General features: G+C 42.2%; 2 protein-coding genes across 3 annotated transcripts in view; one reads left to right on the forward strand and one right to left on the reverse strand.

Moving 5' to 3' along the window:
• The window catches only part of LOC124591662, a 31,291-nt gene extending 12,284 nt beyond the window's left edge, over positions 1–19,007 (forward strand). Inside the window, exon 2 of the mRNA XM_047131757.1 lies at positions 18,752–19,007. Coding sequence (XP_046987713.1) covers positions 18,752–18,852 — 101 coding nt within the window. The 3' untranslated portion in view covers positions 18,853–19,007. The remainder of the gene's footprint in view (positions 1–18,751) is intronic.
• Positions 1–19,594, reverse strand: part of LOC124591661 — a 238,492-nt gene that overhangs the window by 80,972 nt on the left and 137,926 nt on the right. The window lies entirely within an intron of this gene.

Here is a 19,594-nt window from a genome sequence, read left to right on the forward strand (position 1 = left end):
AATACAACCTCGGTGTGCTGTTGACGAAGCGTGTGGCGTGTCCCCGCCGGCCGATGTGGCCGCAGTACGTTCCCGAGCGCAGCCTCGGCTTAACTGTAAACAAACCTCTAAGAAACTGCAGCAAAACCCACGGCAACTTCCTTCATGTCCGCAGTGTTTTACGAAACATTCACGAGAGGATTGTCCACAACGTTGGGCCGTGTGTCACAAATGCCAAAAAGAAGGGTCATGTGTCATCCATATGCAAATCCAAGCACATACATGATGTTCATGAACATGACGCTGATTCTGATTCTGTGTTGTCTGTCAATTGTACTTCTTCCCTTTCAGGGAAGTTATTCCTTACGGTCCAAATATTTGGTTGATATGTTCGCATGCAGATGGGTACTGGTTCTGCTGCCACTATCATCAATTCTCAGACGTATCTTCAGTTGGGTTCTCCAATCCTGTCACCTGTCATCACTAGGCAATTACGGACTTACAATAAACAGAAGATTTCTCTCTTGGGACAATTTGATGCTGAGGTATCTTACAGATGTGTCATTCGCACTGTTCCCATATTTGCGGTTGACCATAGTAATGTGGAGAATCTTTTTGGTTTCGATGCCTTTCGCATTTTTGGGTTCTCCATAGATGTCTCCGTCAATATCGTCTCTGATGCTATTCCTTATGCTCAATTGGATTCCTTGTCGACGACATTTTCGTCCCTTTTTTCTCCTAGGCTAAGCCGTGCAAATGATTCTGAAGCTCATATCACGCTCAAACCCACTGCTCGGCCTAAGTTTTTTCAGGCTCGGCCCATTCCTGTGGCCCTTTGTGATCAGGTCAAACGGGAGCTGGATTGTCTCACTGCTTCAGGGGTCTTGCTTCCTGTCACTTCCAGTGAGTGGTCCTCTCCCGTCATTGTCGTTGCTAAGCCAAATGGTGATATTCATCTCTGTGGCAATTTCAAAGCCACTGTAAATGCTCAATGCCTTATCGACACTTACCCTATGCCTCAACCTGAAGAATTGTTCACTAAACTTACTGGAGGCCAGTATTTTTCTAAACTTGACCTGTCAGAAGCTTACCATCAACTTCCTCTCGACACTGCTTCCCGGCAGTTTCTGGTCCTTCACACACCTTTCGGCCTCTATCAATAACAATGATTGCCATTCGGGGTTGCCAGCGTCCCTGCTCTCTTTCAGCAATTCTTGGAACAATTATTGCTCCCTGTCCCTGGGTGTATAAATTACATGGACGACATTGTTGTCACTGGCTCCACCACTGACGAACATCTTCAAAACCTCCGCACACTTTTTCATGTCTTACAGACTGCCGGTCTTAAGTGTAATCTTCAGAAATAAAAATTTTTCTCAGGCATCTATCACGTACTTGGGGTTTCAACTCTCTCGGGATGGTATTTGTCCGCTTCAGCAAACTGCCGCTGCAATCGATGCCCTTCCTCGCCCTACATCTGTTAAGGAACTGCAGGCCTTCTTGGGGAAAATTGCATACTATCACAGGTTTTTACCATCTGTTGCTTCGGTGGCTCAGCCGTTGCATCGCCTGTTGCATAAAAACGTGCCGTTTCACTGGTCCGCGTCATGTGATGCGGCTTTCCAGAAATTGAAGATGCTACTTATCGACCTGGCCAACATCTTGTTCTTGCCACGGACGCCTCTCAATACGGGGTTGGTGCAGTCCTTGCGCACCATTTTTCTGACAGTTCTGAACAACCCATTGCTTATGCATCTAAAACGCTCACGGATGCCCAACAGTAGTATTCTCAAATTGAAAAAGAAGCTTTGGCCATTATTTATGCTCTTCATAAGTTTGGTGTTTTTCTCTACGGATCCAAATTTCATCTTGTTACGGATCACAAACCACTTGTTTCCTTGTTCCATCCATCCACGTCACTTCCCGACAAGACTGCACACAGCCTCCAGCGTTGGGCTCTTTACTTGTCCCGTTTCAATTATGAGATTCATTTCCGGCCGACGGCTCAACATGCAAATGGCTGATGCACTGCCTCGCCTTCCCATGGGTCCTGATCTGGCATTCGATAGGGACGAACTTTTGTGTTTCCACCTGGATGTTGCCGAGCAGCGTGTTGTGGACGGGTTCCCCATCACCATCCGCTAAGACTTCTGATCCGTTGCGGAACTACTACGCTTTGCGTTACCACCTCACGGCTAGGGATGGTGTTATCCTCCTTTCCACCGACAATGCTTCGCCGCGTGTTGTGGTACCTGCGTATTTGCGTGCTTCGGTCTTGCACATGCTTCACCAACGGCACTGGGGTGTGTCTCGCACAAAATCTCTGGCGCACCGTCATGTGTACTGGCCCAGCATCGACTCGGAAATCGCCCACACGGCCACTGCCTGCGGCCCTCGTGCGTCACAGGCCGCCGCCCCAACGTCATATTTGTCACCGTGGCCTTCACCTGAGAAGCCCTGGGATCATATTCGTGCTGACTTCGTGGGACCTTTTGTAGGTACTTATTGGCTTCTCGTTATTGACGCCTACTCTAACTTTCCTTTCATTGCCCGTTGCACGTCACCTACCACCGCGGCAACCACCAATGCTCTAGCTCGCATTATCTCTTTGGAAGGCCTTCCCTCTACTCTTGTTACTGATAATGGTCTGCATTTTGCCTCTTTCAATTTTGCGGCATTTTGTGCCCGTCACGGCGTCATGCATGTCACGGCCCCTCCGTTCTGTGCACAGTCAAAAGGTGAGGCTGAACGACTGGTCCGCACATTTAAGGCTCAGATGAGGAAACTCCTGACTTCTTCTGCTGCTGATGATGCGCTTCTCCAGTTTCTGGCTTCTTACCATTTCACCCCCACGGGCGACCACAGCCCGGCTGAGCTCTTACACGGCCGACAGTCCCGCACGCTACTTCATCTTCTGCGGCCTTCCACCTCTTGGCCACGGGTGCCTTCACTTGGCCGGTTCACCACCGGCGACCTCGTACGGGTACGAGGATACGGCAGGTGGCCAAAATGGAGTTCTGGCCGCATCTTACGACACCGTGGCCGACACCTGTACGAAATCCAGACTAACACGGGTGTTGCAGTGCGTCATTCGGACAAGCTTCGGCCTCGTGTGCCGGCAACGCCTGTTCCGGATGCCGCTACACCACTTTCAGCTCTACCTGACGCTCGGGATCCTGGAATCTGTCATTACTCACAACGCAGTCCTCTCACCATCATATCGGTGTCAGCACAAGAACTGATGCCAACAGGAGACATGCCCATGCAGGAACCAGATGACCATCATCTGTCAGAGCAACTCTACTCGCCTCCTTCTCCTACGGACACGGACACATCAGCCATGTCTCCTGTTATAACAACCGGACTTGCCGCAACGGGCAGATTGGTGCACGGATTCAAATGGCTCCGAGCACTATGGGACTTAACTTCTGAGGTCATCAGTCCCCTAGAACTTAGAACTACTTAAACCTAACTAACCTAAGGACATCACACACATCCGTGCCCGAGGCAGGATTCGAAACTGCGACCGTAGTGGTCGCGCGGTTCCAGACTGTAGCGCCTAGAACCGCTCGGCCACCCCGGCCGGCTCGGTGCACGGGGTTCCAACAGATTTTACCCCCACGACTCCTGTCATCTCGACCAGTTATCATTGGGGACACTTCCGTCTGTACGGGAAGCCTCCTCCTCGAGACTTTATGGCCAGTCAAACAACACCTATGGACGTTAGCAATCTACAGGCCACCTCCATCGAGATCTGTGCAAAAAATTCAAAGGGTGGAAAAGTGTTGTGACTCGCCGATCTTTCAAAGTGCCGCCGCACAGTTACGCGCGTCCTCCACATGCGGCGCTGTCTGCCAGCCGTGCAGCAGTAGCGCCACCTAAGCAGCCAGCCAGCCAGCGGCCGCTAGACTCGGAGTAAGATGAGTATACACGTTAACAGTCAAATCACAACTGAGTCTGATTACTTGATCTGTGACTTACATGTATTGCGTCGTCCTTGAAATATATTTGTTCAACTTGAAGTTATAACAAGTGGCGAAGAGGTAGTGAATTTTTCTTTTTCATCGTTGACCCACATGTTTCCACGGCTACTTTAGAGCAACTATTGCAAGGTCTCATTGAACAGCAAATACTTCTCACAAATGCAATTCGTGATTTCGTCTCTACCTCGACGAGACGGCGGAAGACTGGTCTGATTACGAAAAACATCTTCGACAGCACTTCTTGGCATTTCGTGTCGTGGACGACCAAACATGTATGTCCCTGTTCCTTTCATGGATTTCACCTCGAATGTATCGGTTGTTGTCGCAATTGGCTCCTTTGAAAGATCCTGCCTCTTTGTCCTTTGCTGAAATGTGCTCACTTTTGTCCGTCTATTTTCCAAAGTGTACGCATCGTCCTTGAAATATATTTGTTCAACTTGAAGTTATAACAGTTACTATCCTTTCTTTATTTTTCTGATGAGCGGTAGTTTTAGCTAAACTTCTCCAGTAGTACCAGTTTTCCATCTTTGTTTCCGTGCACTTATTTTTAAGCATCGCTCTTCCCTTGTTGCATTGTTCAGACTATACTTTTCTCTTCTTTCTTTTGCTAATGAGTACGATGTTCAGCAGCTGAATAAGCAGCCAGTCAATTGCAATAAATGGCAGTTTTCAATTAAGCTTAATCACATTTTCAACAGCTTTAAACCCGTCTTCTTCAGAAGGACACGAAACAAACTTTACTTTAGCAAACAGTTAGTGAAGCGATCTAACATCTCCATGTGAAATGTGTCGGCAATGATCTGTACATCCATTTGTAAAAGTTAAGGCCCCTAAAATCGAGGGCTTTCCACATCAGTAACATCAGTCACATAAAATGCCAGACCTTTCGAAGGCACAGTTCAACATACTCACATTTATTTGTGAAAACCTTTACCAATGTTTCACATGTAATCGAGTGCAGGTAATCGGTTATTATCGCTGTCTTCAGTTCATCTATTGTCTTGGGTGGTTTTGATACACAAACGTTTTAGCTGCATCCGAAAGGAAACGGTCAGGCAGAGAGAGGTCCAGTAAGTGTAGGAGCCAGAGACCTTTCGAAATTACTCTGTCTCCCAAGATTTCAGGTAAAAGTCACAGGGACGGGTGTGCCATATGATCAGTAGCACTGTCTTGTTGGAAATTTTTATCCGACAGGTCAATAAAGTGAAAAATTATCTGGGAACAATAGACATCAGAAGTGAACGTAGTACCAAAAAAAGCGGCCCTACAATTCGTGCACACATTCTGGCAACCCACACTGCAATTTTCTCTGGGTGCAACGGCTTTTCTCTAAAGACACGTTGATGTTCCGATGAACAAAGTCATGAATTTTGGGAAGTAATGTAGCCAAATAGGTGAAACTGAGCCTCATCAGGGGAAAAGGTTATATCTAAAACACCAACTCCATGGTGGTTCACGAATTTCTGTAACCATTCACAATAATGTATTCGTTTCGCACAGTCCGTAGAATGTAATTGTTGCACGGCAGTAATTTTATACAGTTACATCCCCAATCCTTTTGTTACAGCCATACAAGCTGTCATACAAAAGAATTTAGCCACTCACGATAATCTCCTCGCTCATTTTGTCGGATTCTGCCACACGATTCCTGAAATGTCACCGAGTTCCCTTTCTGTTAAAATTGTGGGCTACCAGATCGCGGTGCATTACAAACTGAACCTGCCGAAATTTGCGAACTAAATCACGTATCGTGTCAACGGTATGGACACCTCGAAGCAGGAAAAACCCAATCTAAATTACTGTCTCACATGTGCCGTAAAGTTTCCTCCCGCACAGAAAACCTCTTCCACTAAAAATGCTCTCTGTGCAGTAGTAAGCATTCTCACCACACAGCTTACATAAGAATTGGGCAACCACACAACTAACAGCTGCAATGCAAATGCAACACTACTACTCCCAGCCTACCACTGCAGGTCCACAGCACACTTAGTGTTCCACTGATCAATCTCACAGTGCAACATGTCAAGTGCGTAAAAAGGAACATGTCAAGTGCATAAAAAATGCATACATGAATGTAGGGATTCTTTTTAAAAAAACCTTACAATTTTTATTACCTATCCCATTCCCTTAAATGGTACAAAATGCATATATTGCATATGTTATACCTACAGATTTATTTATTCCTATTCAAGAATTCATATATGGCATAGGAGGAGTTGTCAAGGAGATGTGACTTCAATTTATTTTTAAAACTGTTACTGCTTTCTGTCAGACATTTTATTTCATCTGGTAATTTATAGAAAAGTTTTATAGCAGCATATTTTACCTCTTTCTGTGCCAAAGATAGGTTAAGTAGAGGATAGCGTAAGTCCTTCTTTCTTCTGGTATTATAATCATGAATGTCACCGTTGTTTCCAAAGTGGTCCATGTTGTTGAGAACAAATTTCATTACTGAGTAAATGTACCGTGAGGCTTTTGTAAGAATTCCTAACCTTTTAAGAGATGCCTACAAGATGTGTGACTATGAGCCCCACACATTATTCTAACCACTTTCTTTTCAGCAGTGAATTACTTTTTGCCTAAGTGTTTAGTTACCCAAAAATGTTATTCCATATGATGTCAGAGAGCGGAAGTATGAAAAATATTTTAGCTAGCTATTTCTATATCCTCAAAATTAGAAATTATTCTGATTGCAAAAGTTGTTACTGAACCTAGTTGCTTTAGGAGATGCAAAATATGAACTGTCCAATTTCGATTCTCATCTACGAGATCACTCCAAAAGACGTGCACACTTTTTTTTTAATCCATCTTTTATTCTGCATGTTTGAAAGTTTTACAGTGTGTAGATACATCCTTTAGGAACAATATTTTCATTTCTCTACATAATTTCCATCCCTCTCAACTGCCTTACGCCATCTTGGAAACAGCGCCTGTATACCCGCATGGTAAAATTCTGGACCAACCTGTTGGAGCCACTGTTTGGCAGTGTTCACAAGGGAGTCATCATCTTCAAACCTTGTTCCACGAAGAGAGTCTTTCAGTTTCGCAAAGAGATGATAATCACATGGGGCCAGGTCAGGACTGTAAGGCGGGTGTTTCAGTATTGTCCATCTGAGTTTTGTGATCGCTTCCATGGTTTTTTGACTGACATGTGGCCGTGCATTGTCATACAACAGCAAAACATCGGGCTGCTGCCGATGTGGTCGAATACGACTCAGTCGAGCTATAAGTTTCTTCAGTATCATCACATATGCATCAGAATTTATGATGGTTACACTCGGCATGATGTCCACAAACAAGAGTCCTTGCCATGCCCACTTTCATCATGTAACCTGCTTGCCCACCGGCTAACTGTACTGCAATCGACAGCAACATCTCCATACACCTTTTTCAACCTCTTGTGGATGTTTCCCACTGTCTTGTTTTCACAGCACAGGAATTCTATGACAGCATGTTGCTCCTGATGAACGTCAAGTGTAGCAGCCATCTTGAAGACATGCTGTGATGGTGCCACTCACGAGAACAGATTGAACTAAGTTTGAAAACAAGCGGGAAGGATGTATCTACACACTGCAAAACTTTCACACATGCAGAATGAAAACTGTATTTTTACAAAAAAAGTGTGCATTTCTTTTGGAGTGACCCTTGTATATGGACACCCAAGAACTTAGTATGCTTTACCCTGGCTACTGACTTCAGTTGATGTGTTGTATTTATTGAAGAACTGTACTCCTTCCAGTAGAAAATTGGATGTACTGTATTTTTTCAAAGTTCAGAGCAAGCCCATTTGCAGAAAACCAATCAATAACTTTTCCACAAAGACATTATTCGTATCATTTTCTACTGGACTTTCTTTTACTGTATTAATAGTGATGCTTGTATCATCAGCAAACAGAGTTAGTTTAGCTTCCTGTTTCAAATAAGAAGGGACGTCATTCACATATATCAAGAAATAAATAATGGAAATGCAATCCGAAAACAAATTAAGTAGTAGGTTACAGTATGCTTGTTCGCCCACTGCTTCAATACTGCTCAGCAGTGTGGGATCCGTACCAGATAGGGTTGATAGAAGAGATAGAGAAGATCCAACGGAGAGCAGCGTGCTTCGTTACAGGATCATTTAGTAATCGCGAAAGCGTTACAGAGATGATAGATAAACTCCAGTGGAAGACTCTGCAGGAGAGACGCTCAGTAGCTCGGTACAGGCTTTTGTTAAAGTTTCGAGAACATACCTTCACCGAAGAGTCAACCAGTATATTGCTCCCTCCTACGTATATCTCGCAAAGAGACCGTGAGGATAAAATCAGAGAGATTAGAGCCCACACAGAAGCATACCGACAATCCTTCTTTCCACGAACAATACGAGACTGGAATAGAATGGAGAACCGATAGAGGTACTCGAGGTACCCTCCGCCACACACTTGTCAGGTGGCTTGCAGAGCATGGATGTAGATGATGAACAGAAGGGTACCCACAATCAGACCCCATAGAACGCCTAATCTAATTTCACCCCAGTTCAATAAGGTGGAAAACTTCCTTAAATCACTTAAACCATACAAAGAGACTTTTTGCTTCCTGTTCTGTAGGTATGACTTAAACCACTCATATACTGTTCCATTTATCCCATAGAATTGTAATTTCTGTAACATAATGTCATGATCAAACACTTTGGATGAGTCACAGAAAATTCCTATGGGTGACATTTTACTATTTAAAGACACAATTATGTGTTCAGTGAAATTGTATATTGCTGTCTCAGTGGACGAGCATTTTTGAAATCCAAACTGTGATTTACTAAATATCCCATTACTGCTGAGATGGCTAACCAGTCTCGAGTACATTACTTTCTCGACAATTTTTTAAAATGCTGTGAGCAAGGATCCTGGCCAGTAGTTATTGACATCTGTGCTGTCCCCTTTTTTGTAGAGAGGCTTGATGATGGCATATTTTAACCTGTCTGGGAAAATACCTTGAGTTAGTGATGCATTACATATGTGACTCAGAATATCACCCGTAGCCATTCCACATTGTTTTAATATCTTTTTAGAGATGTCATCTACTCCAACAGAACATTTATTTTTCAAAGATTTAATGATTTTCCTTATTTCAGAAGATGTTGTTAGATTTAAAATTAGTCTGACTAGGATTTCTCAAAACTGACTCTTCCATGTACAGCTTGGCTTTTTCGTTTGAACTATTCTCACCAATTTTTTCACCTACACTTAAGAAATGATTGTTAAATATATTATATACTTGTGTACTGTTGGTTAGGATGGTCTCATTCTCTTTAATAGTAATACTACCTACCCCAGTGGTTATTTTTCCTGTCTCTCTTCTAACAACATTCCATACTGATTTGATTTTATTGCCGGAGTTGTTAATTTCACCTGTAATATACATATTTTTTTATTTTCTGAGACCTTTTCTCTGGAAGTTAGAATAATTTTTATAGTGTAAAATTACTTCTGGGTCTTTACTAATTCTTGCTGCCTCATACAATTTTATTTTCCTCTCTGAAGACAATTTAATACCTGTAGTCATCCAAGGTTTCTTGGAAAACTGGTGTTACAATTAGTAATTTTTTTGGGACAACAGTGTTCAAAATGGGATACACATTTATCAAGAAATATGTTGTTTGTAATGAGCCATATGCCAATGATAAATGCATCTCCTCAATTAACATTTCTTCAACTTTCTCTAAATAACAAATTGACCAGCATTACACCTTAATGGTTTCTGAAATATAACAAGCTGCTAAGTTTTTTTAAGTAAATCAGTTGTGCATTACGGTCTGATAATCCATTTATCACAGGGAAAGTATGTGTTAGTTCTACATCCTCTTGCTGCACAAATACATTATATATTAGAGTGCTACTGTCTCGAGCTATACGTGTAGGGAAATTGATCACTGATTCTAAGTTATATGGCATTAATAACACTTCTAGTTCATTTTTATTTATCACCGATTCTAAGTTATATGGAATTAATAACACTTCTAGTTCATTTTTCCTATCAGAATTGCTTAGAAAGTTTACATTGAAATCACCCACAGATTAATGACTTCTTCTTTCTGCCTGTCAGACAGCATAGTAGGGAGTCAAAGTTTTTATGAATAGCTCCTAATCACCTAATGGGGACCTGTACACTGTTGCTAAAATTAACACTACGTTATCAAGCTGTGGTTCACATGCACAAATGTCAAAGTGCTGACCGACACAAAATTTGCTTACTTCTGCAGATTTGTACATACACCCTTGTTTTGTGTAAATGGCAACTCCTCCTATATCCATGCCAGATCTGCAAGTGTAAGATGCTAAATTGTACACATTGATGCCGACACTTTCCATCCCCACAGTTACATGGTGTTCAGACAGATAAAGTATATCAATCTCATTCTTATTTTTGAGATCATCTAAACACAGTAGTAGCTCACCTACTTTATTTTTTTATTCCACTGATATTTTGATAAAGTAAATTGATACCATCCTTATATAAGGGGGTAGTTTGTGTTGTTACCCCAGATGATAACTAGACGAAATATCTGTCAGTATCTGTAAGCGGTGGGTCCTTGAGGTACGGCAATACGCGAGCACGAGAAGTAAGTTTAAACAGTTTTATTAACAAAGGCGGATCATAAAACACGCACACCATGCGCACCCATCATCACTGTGTCTGACATCCTAGCACTGGCTAATTATGGTCGTATCGGAAGGCTCCGTGGTGAGCTAAGAAAAGAGACATATTTGCACAAGAGGCTGCGCTAGTTAATCGGCGTGCTGTGGACGGCGGCCGTGGCGTACTCTCGTTGCAGTACGGCCGGACACATGTCTACTGACCGAGCAAATTGTCAGAATTCCAGACAGGTCGGCTGGCGAGCGCGTATTACGTACCGTATGGCTGCGCACAATCCGTAGACCCTTACATCACTCTCCCCAAAGAAAAAGAGCAACCGTAGGTGGCTCAGAACGACCTCCTGGGTGTTATGAATCTATTTCGCCATTTGTGGCATCAGAGGGCATTGCAACATGTATTTCATTTGCAGACACAGTAACATTCGGTACAGAGAAGCGTGCCGTCAGTATGACAATTTCGTACATGACAAATGCTGTTCACAAAAGACAAATTAATAAAAGCAGTAAAAACATAATACTGACAATCAAGTATGCATTAACATCACTGGATGAATCAAAGGACTTAATTCTATTTGCTGCTTCAGTGAAGTTTAACTCATTATTGGAAGAGATTACATTTTCATGGATGTGCTTAGTTACTGTCTTCAGAAAAACTAGATAAGGAACGTTTTCCTTATGTTAATATGTATGAATCATTGTAATAAACAGATAACATTCTCATTAATGGCAACTGTCCAGTTGCATGAAATGTAGTTGGCAATATACTAGGCATATCAAATAGTTCACATGATAAACCATAATGTGTGGTATTCAAGATTAATCCACTATTACTCAATTTGAATGTAGCTCATGTGTATCATAATTTCTACATGCAAATGTGACATCAAGGGTGGAGTTAAATGAGAAAATTATACCTTCACAACATCGTTTAACAAATGGATGATAAAGATGCGTTAAAATTCTAGGGCAATCATCTCTTGGGGGATGATTCATACACAATTCTTTCTCACAGCTGTACACTCTACTATCTAAGAACACTGCCAATTCAGGGCAAATTAACTTATGACTACATTCACACATATGCAAATCATTTTCGTTTAGGGACACAAAATATCCTTGATCCTTGCTGATCAGTAGATATCATTCAGTATGTACTTTATATGAATACCTGCCTGTCTCCATTTCACAGGGTAAGTATAAATCTTATTGTTTCTATACCCATTGCTAGATGAAAGCATAATTTTGAAATGTATAACAGTTAATTCATCTTCAATCATTAAAGAGTGTGTGGTGGTTAACTTACAGTAATCATATAAATTGTAAGAGTTAACAGGGTAAATTATAGTATAGGTCGCATCTAGCTTCCGCTCAATTGATGGTAGGATCTGTAAAACGAAACACCTGTACTCTGTGGTACTATTACTACAGCATTAGTAGAATAAGCTATCATAGCAAACATTAGAATAAAAATGAGCATGGTTAATTAGTTATGAATACTAGAGTTAACAATAATCATAAAATAAATGAGTTTCTCGTGGTAACCTGTGGAATAAAAGGTTTAGCTTCACTTGTGCACTTGTGTAATAGCTTCAATATTAAATTTTCACAACACATTCACAGAAGCACATGGCTGAAATAAACACACACATTGTACTTTCACCCACTACCCATGTTAATGCAGATTGTAGGGGTGTCTGGAACAGGATCGCTCAGAAGGTGGCGATGCCACGGCCTCAAAGTTCGGACTGCGACCTCGCAATTCTCACTTCCTGGGTTTGAGAACAGCAGGTCTGCCTCTTGGTCAGCCCTCGTCGTCTTGCGATACTACAGGAAATCTACCTAAAAGTGGCTTTTACACAATTGACACGAACGACAATCGAATGAAAGGGCAGTTGGAGCTTATGAGTGACTTGTGACAACACCTCCAAGATTGGATATGGTCCTTTCGAAAACTTCTTAAACTTTTTGCCTTGACTCTTCTTTAACACCACGTTGCTCAGATACACAAGATCTCCAACTCGACACTGTGGCACTGCTGCTTGGCGGTCGTGTTGTCCTGTTTTTGAAGAAAGGATTGACGATTTCGCTGTTTCACTCCCCACCATGCTTCCTTTAGCTTGCGTGCTAGTCCCCTTACGTGTTCATTGCCGATTCCGGCAGTCGATCGTGCAACGTCCGAGGGTGAACGCATTCTTCTTCCGTAAACGATCTCGTATGGAATTAGGCCAGTTGAGCTGTGCATTTTGGCATTCTAACCACTTACCAAGTACGGTAAACAGACATCTCGATTGTCGTGTTTGCTGCTCACATAATGGCAAACCCTTTTAATAATTGTCTTGTGGACTCGCTCGACTCTTCCGTTTCCTGCAGAGTGTGCTGGTGTAGTCCTTAACCAAGTTATTTGCATGAGCTTACAAGTCTGTTTAAGTAATTCACTCATAAAATTCGTTCCTTGATCACTAACTATACTTAATGGTGATCCAAACTTAAGAATCCATTCTTTTACAAAAACTTTAGCTATAGTCTCAGTGCTCTGATCAGGTATTAAAAAAATGTAAATGTTGTATGACTAGGGCCTCCCGTTGTAGTGCCCCCAGAATTTTATGAAAGTCTGGAGACATTTGTGCTCCAGCCGTTTCGAAGATGCGTTATTTTAAAGCAGGGCGTAAGGATGAGCACGGGATACTGCACCCACTTATTGTTTGTGCAGGCGAAACTGGAAGGGAGATAATTCGTCGGCGCTGGCAAGTGTTCGGCGCGACCTGACAAGAATAAACAAATACGGCCCGGAAGCTCCGTGGCTGGCTGCAAAGAGTAATGTAGCTTTGTATTGTTAAAAAAACAAATGGAGAGACTCGAGATAGTGACTGTTTATTAGACGTGTAGCTGCTGTTGAGAGTACGTGGTCTGGATGTGGATAGTCAGCCACGATAAAAGCTTATGTATTAATTGTGTTCAAAAATGTGTAATTAACCGATTCTGGGTGTCCGGTAATGTGTGGGCTTACGTCATAAAGTTGTTGTTTTTTTGTACAAACTGGAAATAAATATGTTCTGGTACATTGAATTTTTTAAATAAGAAGAGAGAGAGAGCGAGAGAATGAAAATTTCCCCTTCCTAGCAGTGAAATCTTTGGAGAAGTGTCCGGTGCTAGCAGAAGACATCGGCGCTGCAAGAAAGCAGGACCAGCATTCTTCAACAAGTAAGTCCACATAAACGCTTAAGCTGTACAAGGAGAGCTTAACATTACACCGGGCCACTGCACCGTCGGGTAGACCATTCGACGGGTGCAAATCTTTCGATTTGACTCCACTTGAGTGACTTGCGCGTCGATGGGGATGAAATGATGACGATTAGGACAACACAACACCCAGTTCTTGAGCAAAGAAAATCTCCGACCCAGCCAGTAATCGAACCCGGGCCCTTACGATTGATAGTCTGTCGCGTTAACCACTCAGCTACTGGGGGCGGACGTCAGGTATCGGTATCATGAGAAGGTATCTAGAGAAATGCTCTAACATTGGCAATATGTATTTGTTTCCATCTTTAGTCTTAGGCAACGGTCCTACGACATCTAGTCCTACTCGTTCAAATGGTTCGCTTGTCTCTGGCAGTTCTTGCAATGGTGTTCTACTTTTCCCTACGTTATTCCGTCTGTTACAGGAATCACATTGTGAAAGAAACTCGAAAATGTCAACTTTGTGGATCGGCAATTCTAATGTTTGTTGCTTTTTTACCGCAATGTCCTGATGATAAAGAACCGTGTTGTTCTCTCATGATTTGCTCTTTCATGCTTTCTGGAATAACTAGGCAGTTTCTTTTACTAGTGATTTTGTACAATAATCCATCTATTTCGACAAAACGTTGATCATTTTTCGATAATTTTCATTGTGGATCTTCTTCTTGAGCTGCCTTTAACTCTTCTGCTCGACTTATTGTAAAACAAACATTGACTTTTCGACTCACTGCATCAGCAGTCACATGTTGTTTACCAGGTCGGTGAATAACCTTAAATTGGTACTCACTCAGTCTTAATGCCCATCTTGTTAATCTGGAACTAGGATCCTTTAAGCTCAATAACCATTTAAGTGTGGCATGATCTGTAATAACTGTAAATTCTCTTCCTGTTAAGAAACATCTGTTATGTGTTATACTACTACTGAGAAGGAGCTTTGTGCTTTGGGTTTTGATATAATTACATTCTGCTTTGTTTAATTGTCTGGAAAAGCAAATGAGATTGGATGTTCATGACCATCAACTTCTTGAGGCAAGATTGCACCTATGGCAAAATTGGATGCATCTGTTGAAAGAATAAAAGTTTACTGAAATCCAGATAGGCTAACACTGGGGCTGTGGTTAGAGCAGTTTTAAGTCCTTCCATTGCCTTTTTACATTCTGTTGACCAATTAAATGTGGCTCCTTTCTTCAGTAGCTGTGTCCTTGGACATGCTATATTCGCATAACTGGAAATAAATCATCTGTAGAAATTTGACAATCCCAAGAAAGACTGTAGTTCTTTCAAATTCTGTGGTTCAGGAAAATTCTTTACATCTTCAATTAATTTTGGATCAGGTCGAACACCTTCACTGGTTATAACATGACCAAGATAGTTAACTTTACTTTGTGCAAAATGTCATTTATCTATTGATGAAGACCGGTTTGAGCTTCTTATATGCTCAAAAACAGCTTGTAGTCTCTCAGTGTGCTGCTTCATGTTTTCACCAAAAATTATTACATCATCAAGGTAAACAAGTGCTTGCGTTGGGGTGAGCCCTCGTAAAACTGAATCCATCAGGCATTGAAATAAAGCTGGAGCATTATGAAGTCCAAATGGCATACAAAGATACTTGTAGACTCCTGTTGCTGTTACAAATGAAGTTTTTGCTTGATCATCTGGATGCACTGTTAACTGGTGATAACCACTTGTTAAATCACATACTGGAAAAATTCGACATCTGCCCAAGTAATCCAAGGTTTCCACTAAATTTGGTAAGGGGTAAATGTCTTGTGTGGTCACAGCATTCAAAGATCGGTAATCAACACAAAAACAGAACTGTTGTTGTTGTTGTGGTCTTCAGTCCTGAGACTGGTTTGATGCAGCTCTCCATGCTACTCTATCCTGTGCAAGCTTCTTCATCTCCCAGTACTGTCGTTCTCCAGAATTTGGTTTCTTCTTTACAATTACAACAGGCGAACTCCACAGTGGGTCTGAAGGATCTCTTGGTTTTATAATTCTCGCTTCTAATTGTTCTTTAACCATGTCTTCTACCAACTCTCTTTGACTGAATGGTACACAGGAAGGTTTCTGTGCAATTCGGGCTGCATTCCCTGTATGAATACGATGCTGAACTAAATGAGTGACAGGTAAATTTGCACGTTCTCCGAATAAATCTGCATACTCCAACAAAACAGGAGCTAAAATCTTTTGTTCATCAGCTGTCAAATGTTCTATCTTCTTCCAAATCTTTCGCTTCAGTTCATTCTTAACTTCGTCTCCTCATTGTAATTTTGCGGTACTGTTACAAAAATCTGTGTTTATAACTGCAGCATTTGTTATCTCATCTGGAATCTGTATTACGTCACTGTTACTTACGCTCAACACTTCAGCAACTTTTGTTCCTCGGGGCAAAACAACATCCTCATTGCTCATATTTGTTATTGTAACCGGGACTTTTGCGACATTCTGTCTCACCATTGTAGCGACACCTACACTTCTAGAAACATAACAATTCGTTGTATCCAGTAACTCACTTTTCTCAGATCACTCAATTAATAACAAAGTTCCTTCCTTGCATCGGGGTGACTGAACTTCACCGTAGATTGTCTTTCCTGCACCCTTGGGAATTTGCTGAGGCTGATCAGTTTGAACATCGACTCAACGATTTGAACTGATGCATCATTTGGGCAGTCCATTCCCACAACGTCAGTATTGCTGCTCCTTCGAGTATGATCTGGAGAACGATTTCCTAGGTTGTAGTTGCTACGGCCTAGTCTGATCTTTCTTTCTGCGACAAATATGTCTGCTTCATTAGCAAACAAGAAATCAAATCCAAGTACACCGTCATAATGTGTTTCGTTATTTGAAACTACTCGCAACCTTGCTGTGTATTTATCTTTATCTATATTTTCCCCTTCATCTTGGCCTTGGCCAAGAATTAATTTTACGTCGACTTCTCCATAGTTCCGTAGCTTCCCTCCATTTAACCCTCACACTTTTAATAGCGGTTGTTTCAATTTATCCCGTTTATGCATGCCACACCACATTAATGAGGTCTGTGCTCCTGTGTCAATAAGTAGTTTGATGTTTCTCCCACGATATAGAGCACCTATCAAGAAGTCATTTTCAGTCTGATTTTCACTGGAACTAACAAGAATCACTGTCTCTGGCAACGGGCAGAAGGAGGGGTAGCCCATACATCCCCGTACTTGTTTAAAGATCTGGCAGATTGTCTGTTATTTGCATTACCTTTCTTCTTGTTGCGACAATCTCTCAAAACGTGACCCTGCAACCTGCAATTGACAGCAGATTCGATTCGCTATACAATTCTTATGCTTGTGACCCAGCTTACTGCATCTGTAGCATTGTACTGTGGTGTTGAAAACTCTGCGTTCTTGTTTCTGCATCTCATTCGGTCTTCTTAGTGCTTCAATAAAATCAACAGCTGATTCTACTGCTTCCTGAAACGTTTTATATCATGCCAATAGAACAGCTCTGCTTACTTCCTCTCTGTGCAACCCACGAATGAATGTGTCCAAGGCTCTCTGGACGGCTTCGAACAACTGAATGTGATTTTCATTTTCATCTTCTACTAACTCGCATGTTTGAGCATCGATGTTTCGAATTCTGTCAGCAAACTGCTCGATAGATTCGTCTCGTCGCATTCGCAAACTGAGAAGCTGCTCTCTGTAAAATCTGATTGTGTTTTTACGTTTAAATCTCTGAACAACAATCACTCTAAACTTTTTGTAATCTTCTGTTTGCATGCAAGTAGGCTCCACGCTAGTGAAATGTTGTGCTGCTCCCTGAATTCTTAATTTGGCGGCCACTAGCTTATTGGAATCTGTCCAGGATCCTAACTGTGTGGCATCTTCAAGTTTACGAAAAAACACCTTCACACATCATCTTTGGGTTTCCAGCTAAACACTGGTACTGATGGCAATAATGAAAAATTGTTTATTGTAGTTGTACCTGTACTGCACGAACTATCATTTGACAAGTCTTTCGGAATGTTACGCTCACGTCTTTGTTTTTAACTGCCGAATCTCTTCTCGCAATTCATTAATAACAGTTTGTAGGTTGACAATGTTACCCAGATCGGACTGCGACATTTCGTCTAATTTAACGCCAATGAGTCACTCGAATGTAAAATAAACATCCGTCACTGCCTTTCGTATTCTATCCAAACTGGAGGAGACCGACCTGAATTCCAGCACCGGATGTCCCCGTGTAGTCAGAAGATGTTCACGCTGCTGCCGATCGAAGTTCACGTTGTGCTGCACCTCTTCAGGACTGTAGATTTTCCATAATTATCCCCATGCTGACACCACTTCTATAAGGGGGTAGTTTGTATTGTTGTCACGAATGACAATTAGACAAAATATTTGTGAGGACTAGTAAGCGGCGGGTCCTCGAGGTACGGCAATACGCGAACACGAGAAGTATGTTTAAACAGTTTTATTAACAAAGACAGATCATAAAAAATAAGCACGCTACGCACACCCACGACCACTGTGTCCGACGTCCTAACACTGGCTAATTACGGTCATATCAAAAGGCTCCGTGGTGAGCAAAGAAAGACATATTGGCGCCCGAGGCCTCACTAGTTAATTGGCGCGCTGCAGACGGCGGACAGGTGGTGCACCCTCGTCGCAGTGCCGCCGGGCGGCATCTACTGACCGAGCAAATTGTCAGCATTTCAGACAGGTCGACTGCGCACAAACCGTAGACCCTCGCACTTAGCATTATCCCTATTTACTGTACATGAAACTTCTTTTATTCTATTTTTCTTGATTATTGTCTGTCTGGACTTTGACTTTAACTATAAAACCTGTCTGTCTGGTCCCATTAACCACAGGGGTCATCCCGTGTGTGACTGTGGCCCCCCTTACAGTATCTGCTAATAGAAACACTAACTTACCTTTTCCCTTCCTGTTGCAGGAGACACTCAAATGTGGTGCCGACGTTGTGTGCACCACAAGGCGAGACATGCGAGGCTCACCACTGTAGAGAGACTTTGCAGATACACGGTATTTAGTTAGGTGAAATAGTGTGTGTTGTTATTCGAAACTTGTATCATTTTGAAGATGGTTCAGACTTGTTACACTGCAGATTCACAGTCAGCATCTGAATTATTATGGAAAAAAATCTAGAATTTCTACAAACTTTGTGAATAAAAGCATTTGATACGAACCTTCATCTATGAGCACATTTGAGTATTGACTATGTAATGTCCATAGATACATGTATTATACATTGATTATGTAATATGCAGGGTGACAATTATTGAACTACATGAAATACAATTGTCATAACTTCTGAACGGTTTGTGTTAGGACATTCAAACTGCACGGTTGGCCACAGAGCACGATGGGAATTATTACGCACACGTGCACGTGCATTGTTGTTGTCGGCCATTTGCATGTGAAAATGTCACAGTACAGTGTGGCCGAGCACTTTTGGAGGACTGAGAATCCACATTTCGCAATCGAGAAGTCTCTTCACCGTCGAAGGGTGACTGTGTGGTGTGCAATGTCCAGTCACGGATTAATCGGTGTGCTATTCCTCGGCGGCACGATGACTACCGAATGGTGTGTGAAGCTTTTAGAAGATGATTTCAGCCCCATTATCTGAAGTTACCCTGATTTCGACAAGATGTGTTTCGTGCAAGATGGGGCTTGACCCCACTGAAGGAGGAGAGTGTTTGATGTCCTGGAGGAGCACTCTGGGGACTGCATTCTGGCTCTGGGGTACCCAGAGGCCACTTACACGGGCCTCAATTGT

The sequence above is a fragment of the Schistocerca americana genome, unplaced genomic scaffold, assembly GCF_021461395.2.
Source record: "Schistocerca americana isolate TAMUIC-IGC-003095 unplaced genomic scaffold, iqSchAmer2.1 HiC_scaffold_86, whole genome shotgun sequence".
Taxonomy (NCBI): domain Eukaryota; kingdom Metazoa; phylum Arthropoda; class Insecta; order Orthoptera; family Acrididae; genus Schistocerca; species Schistocerca americana.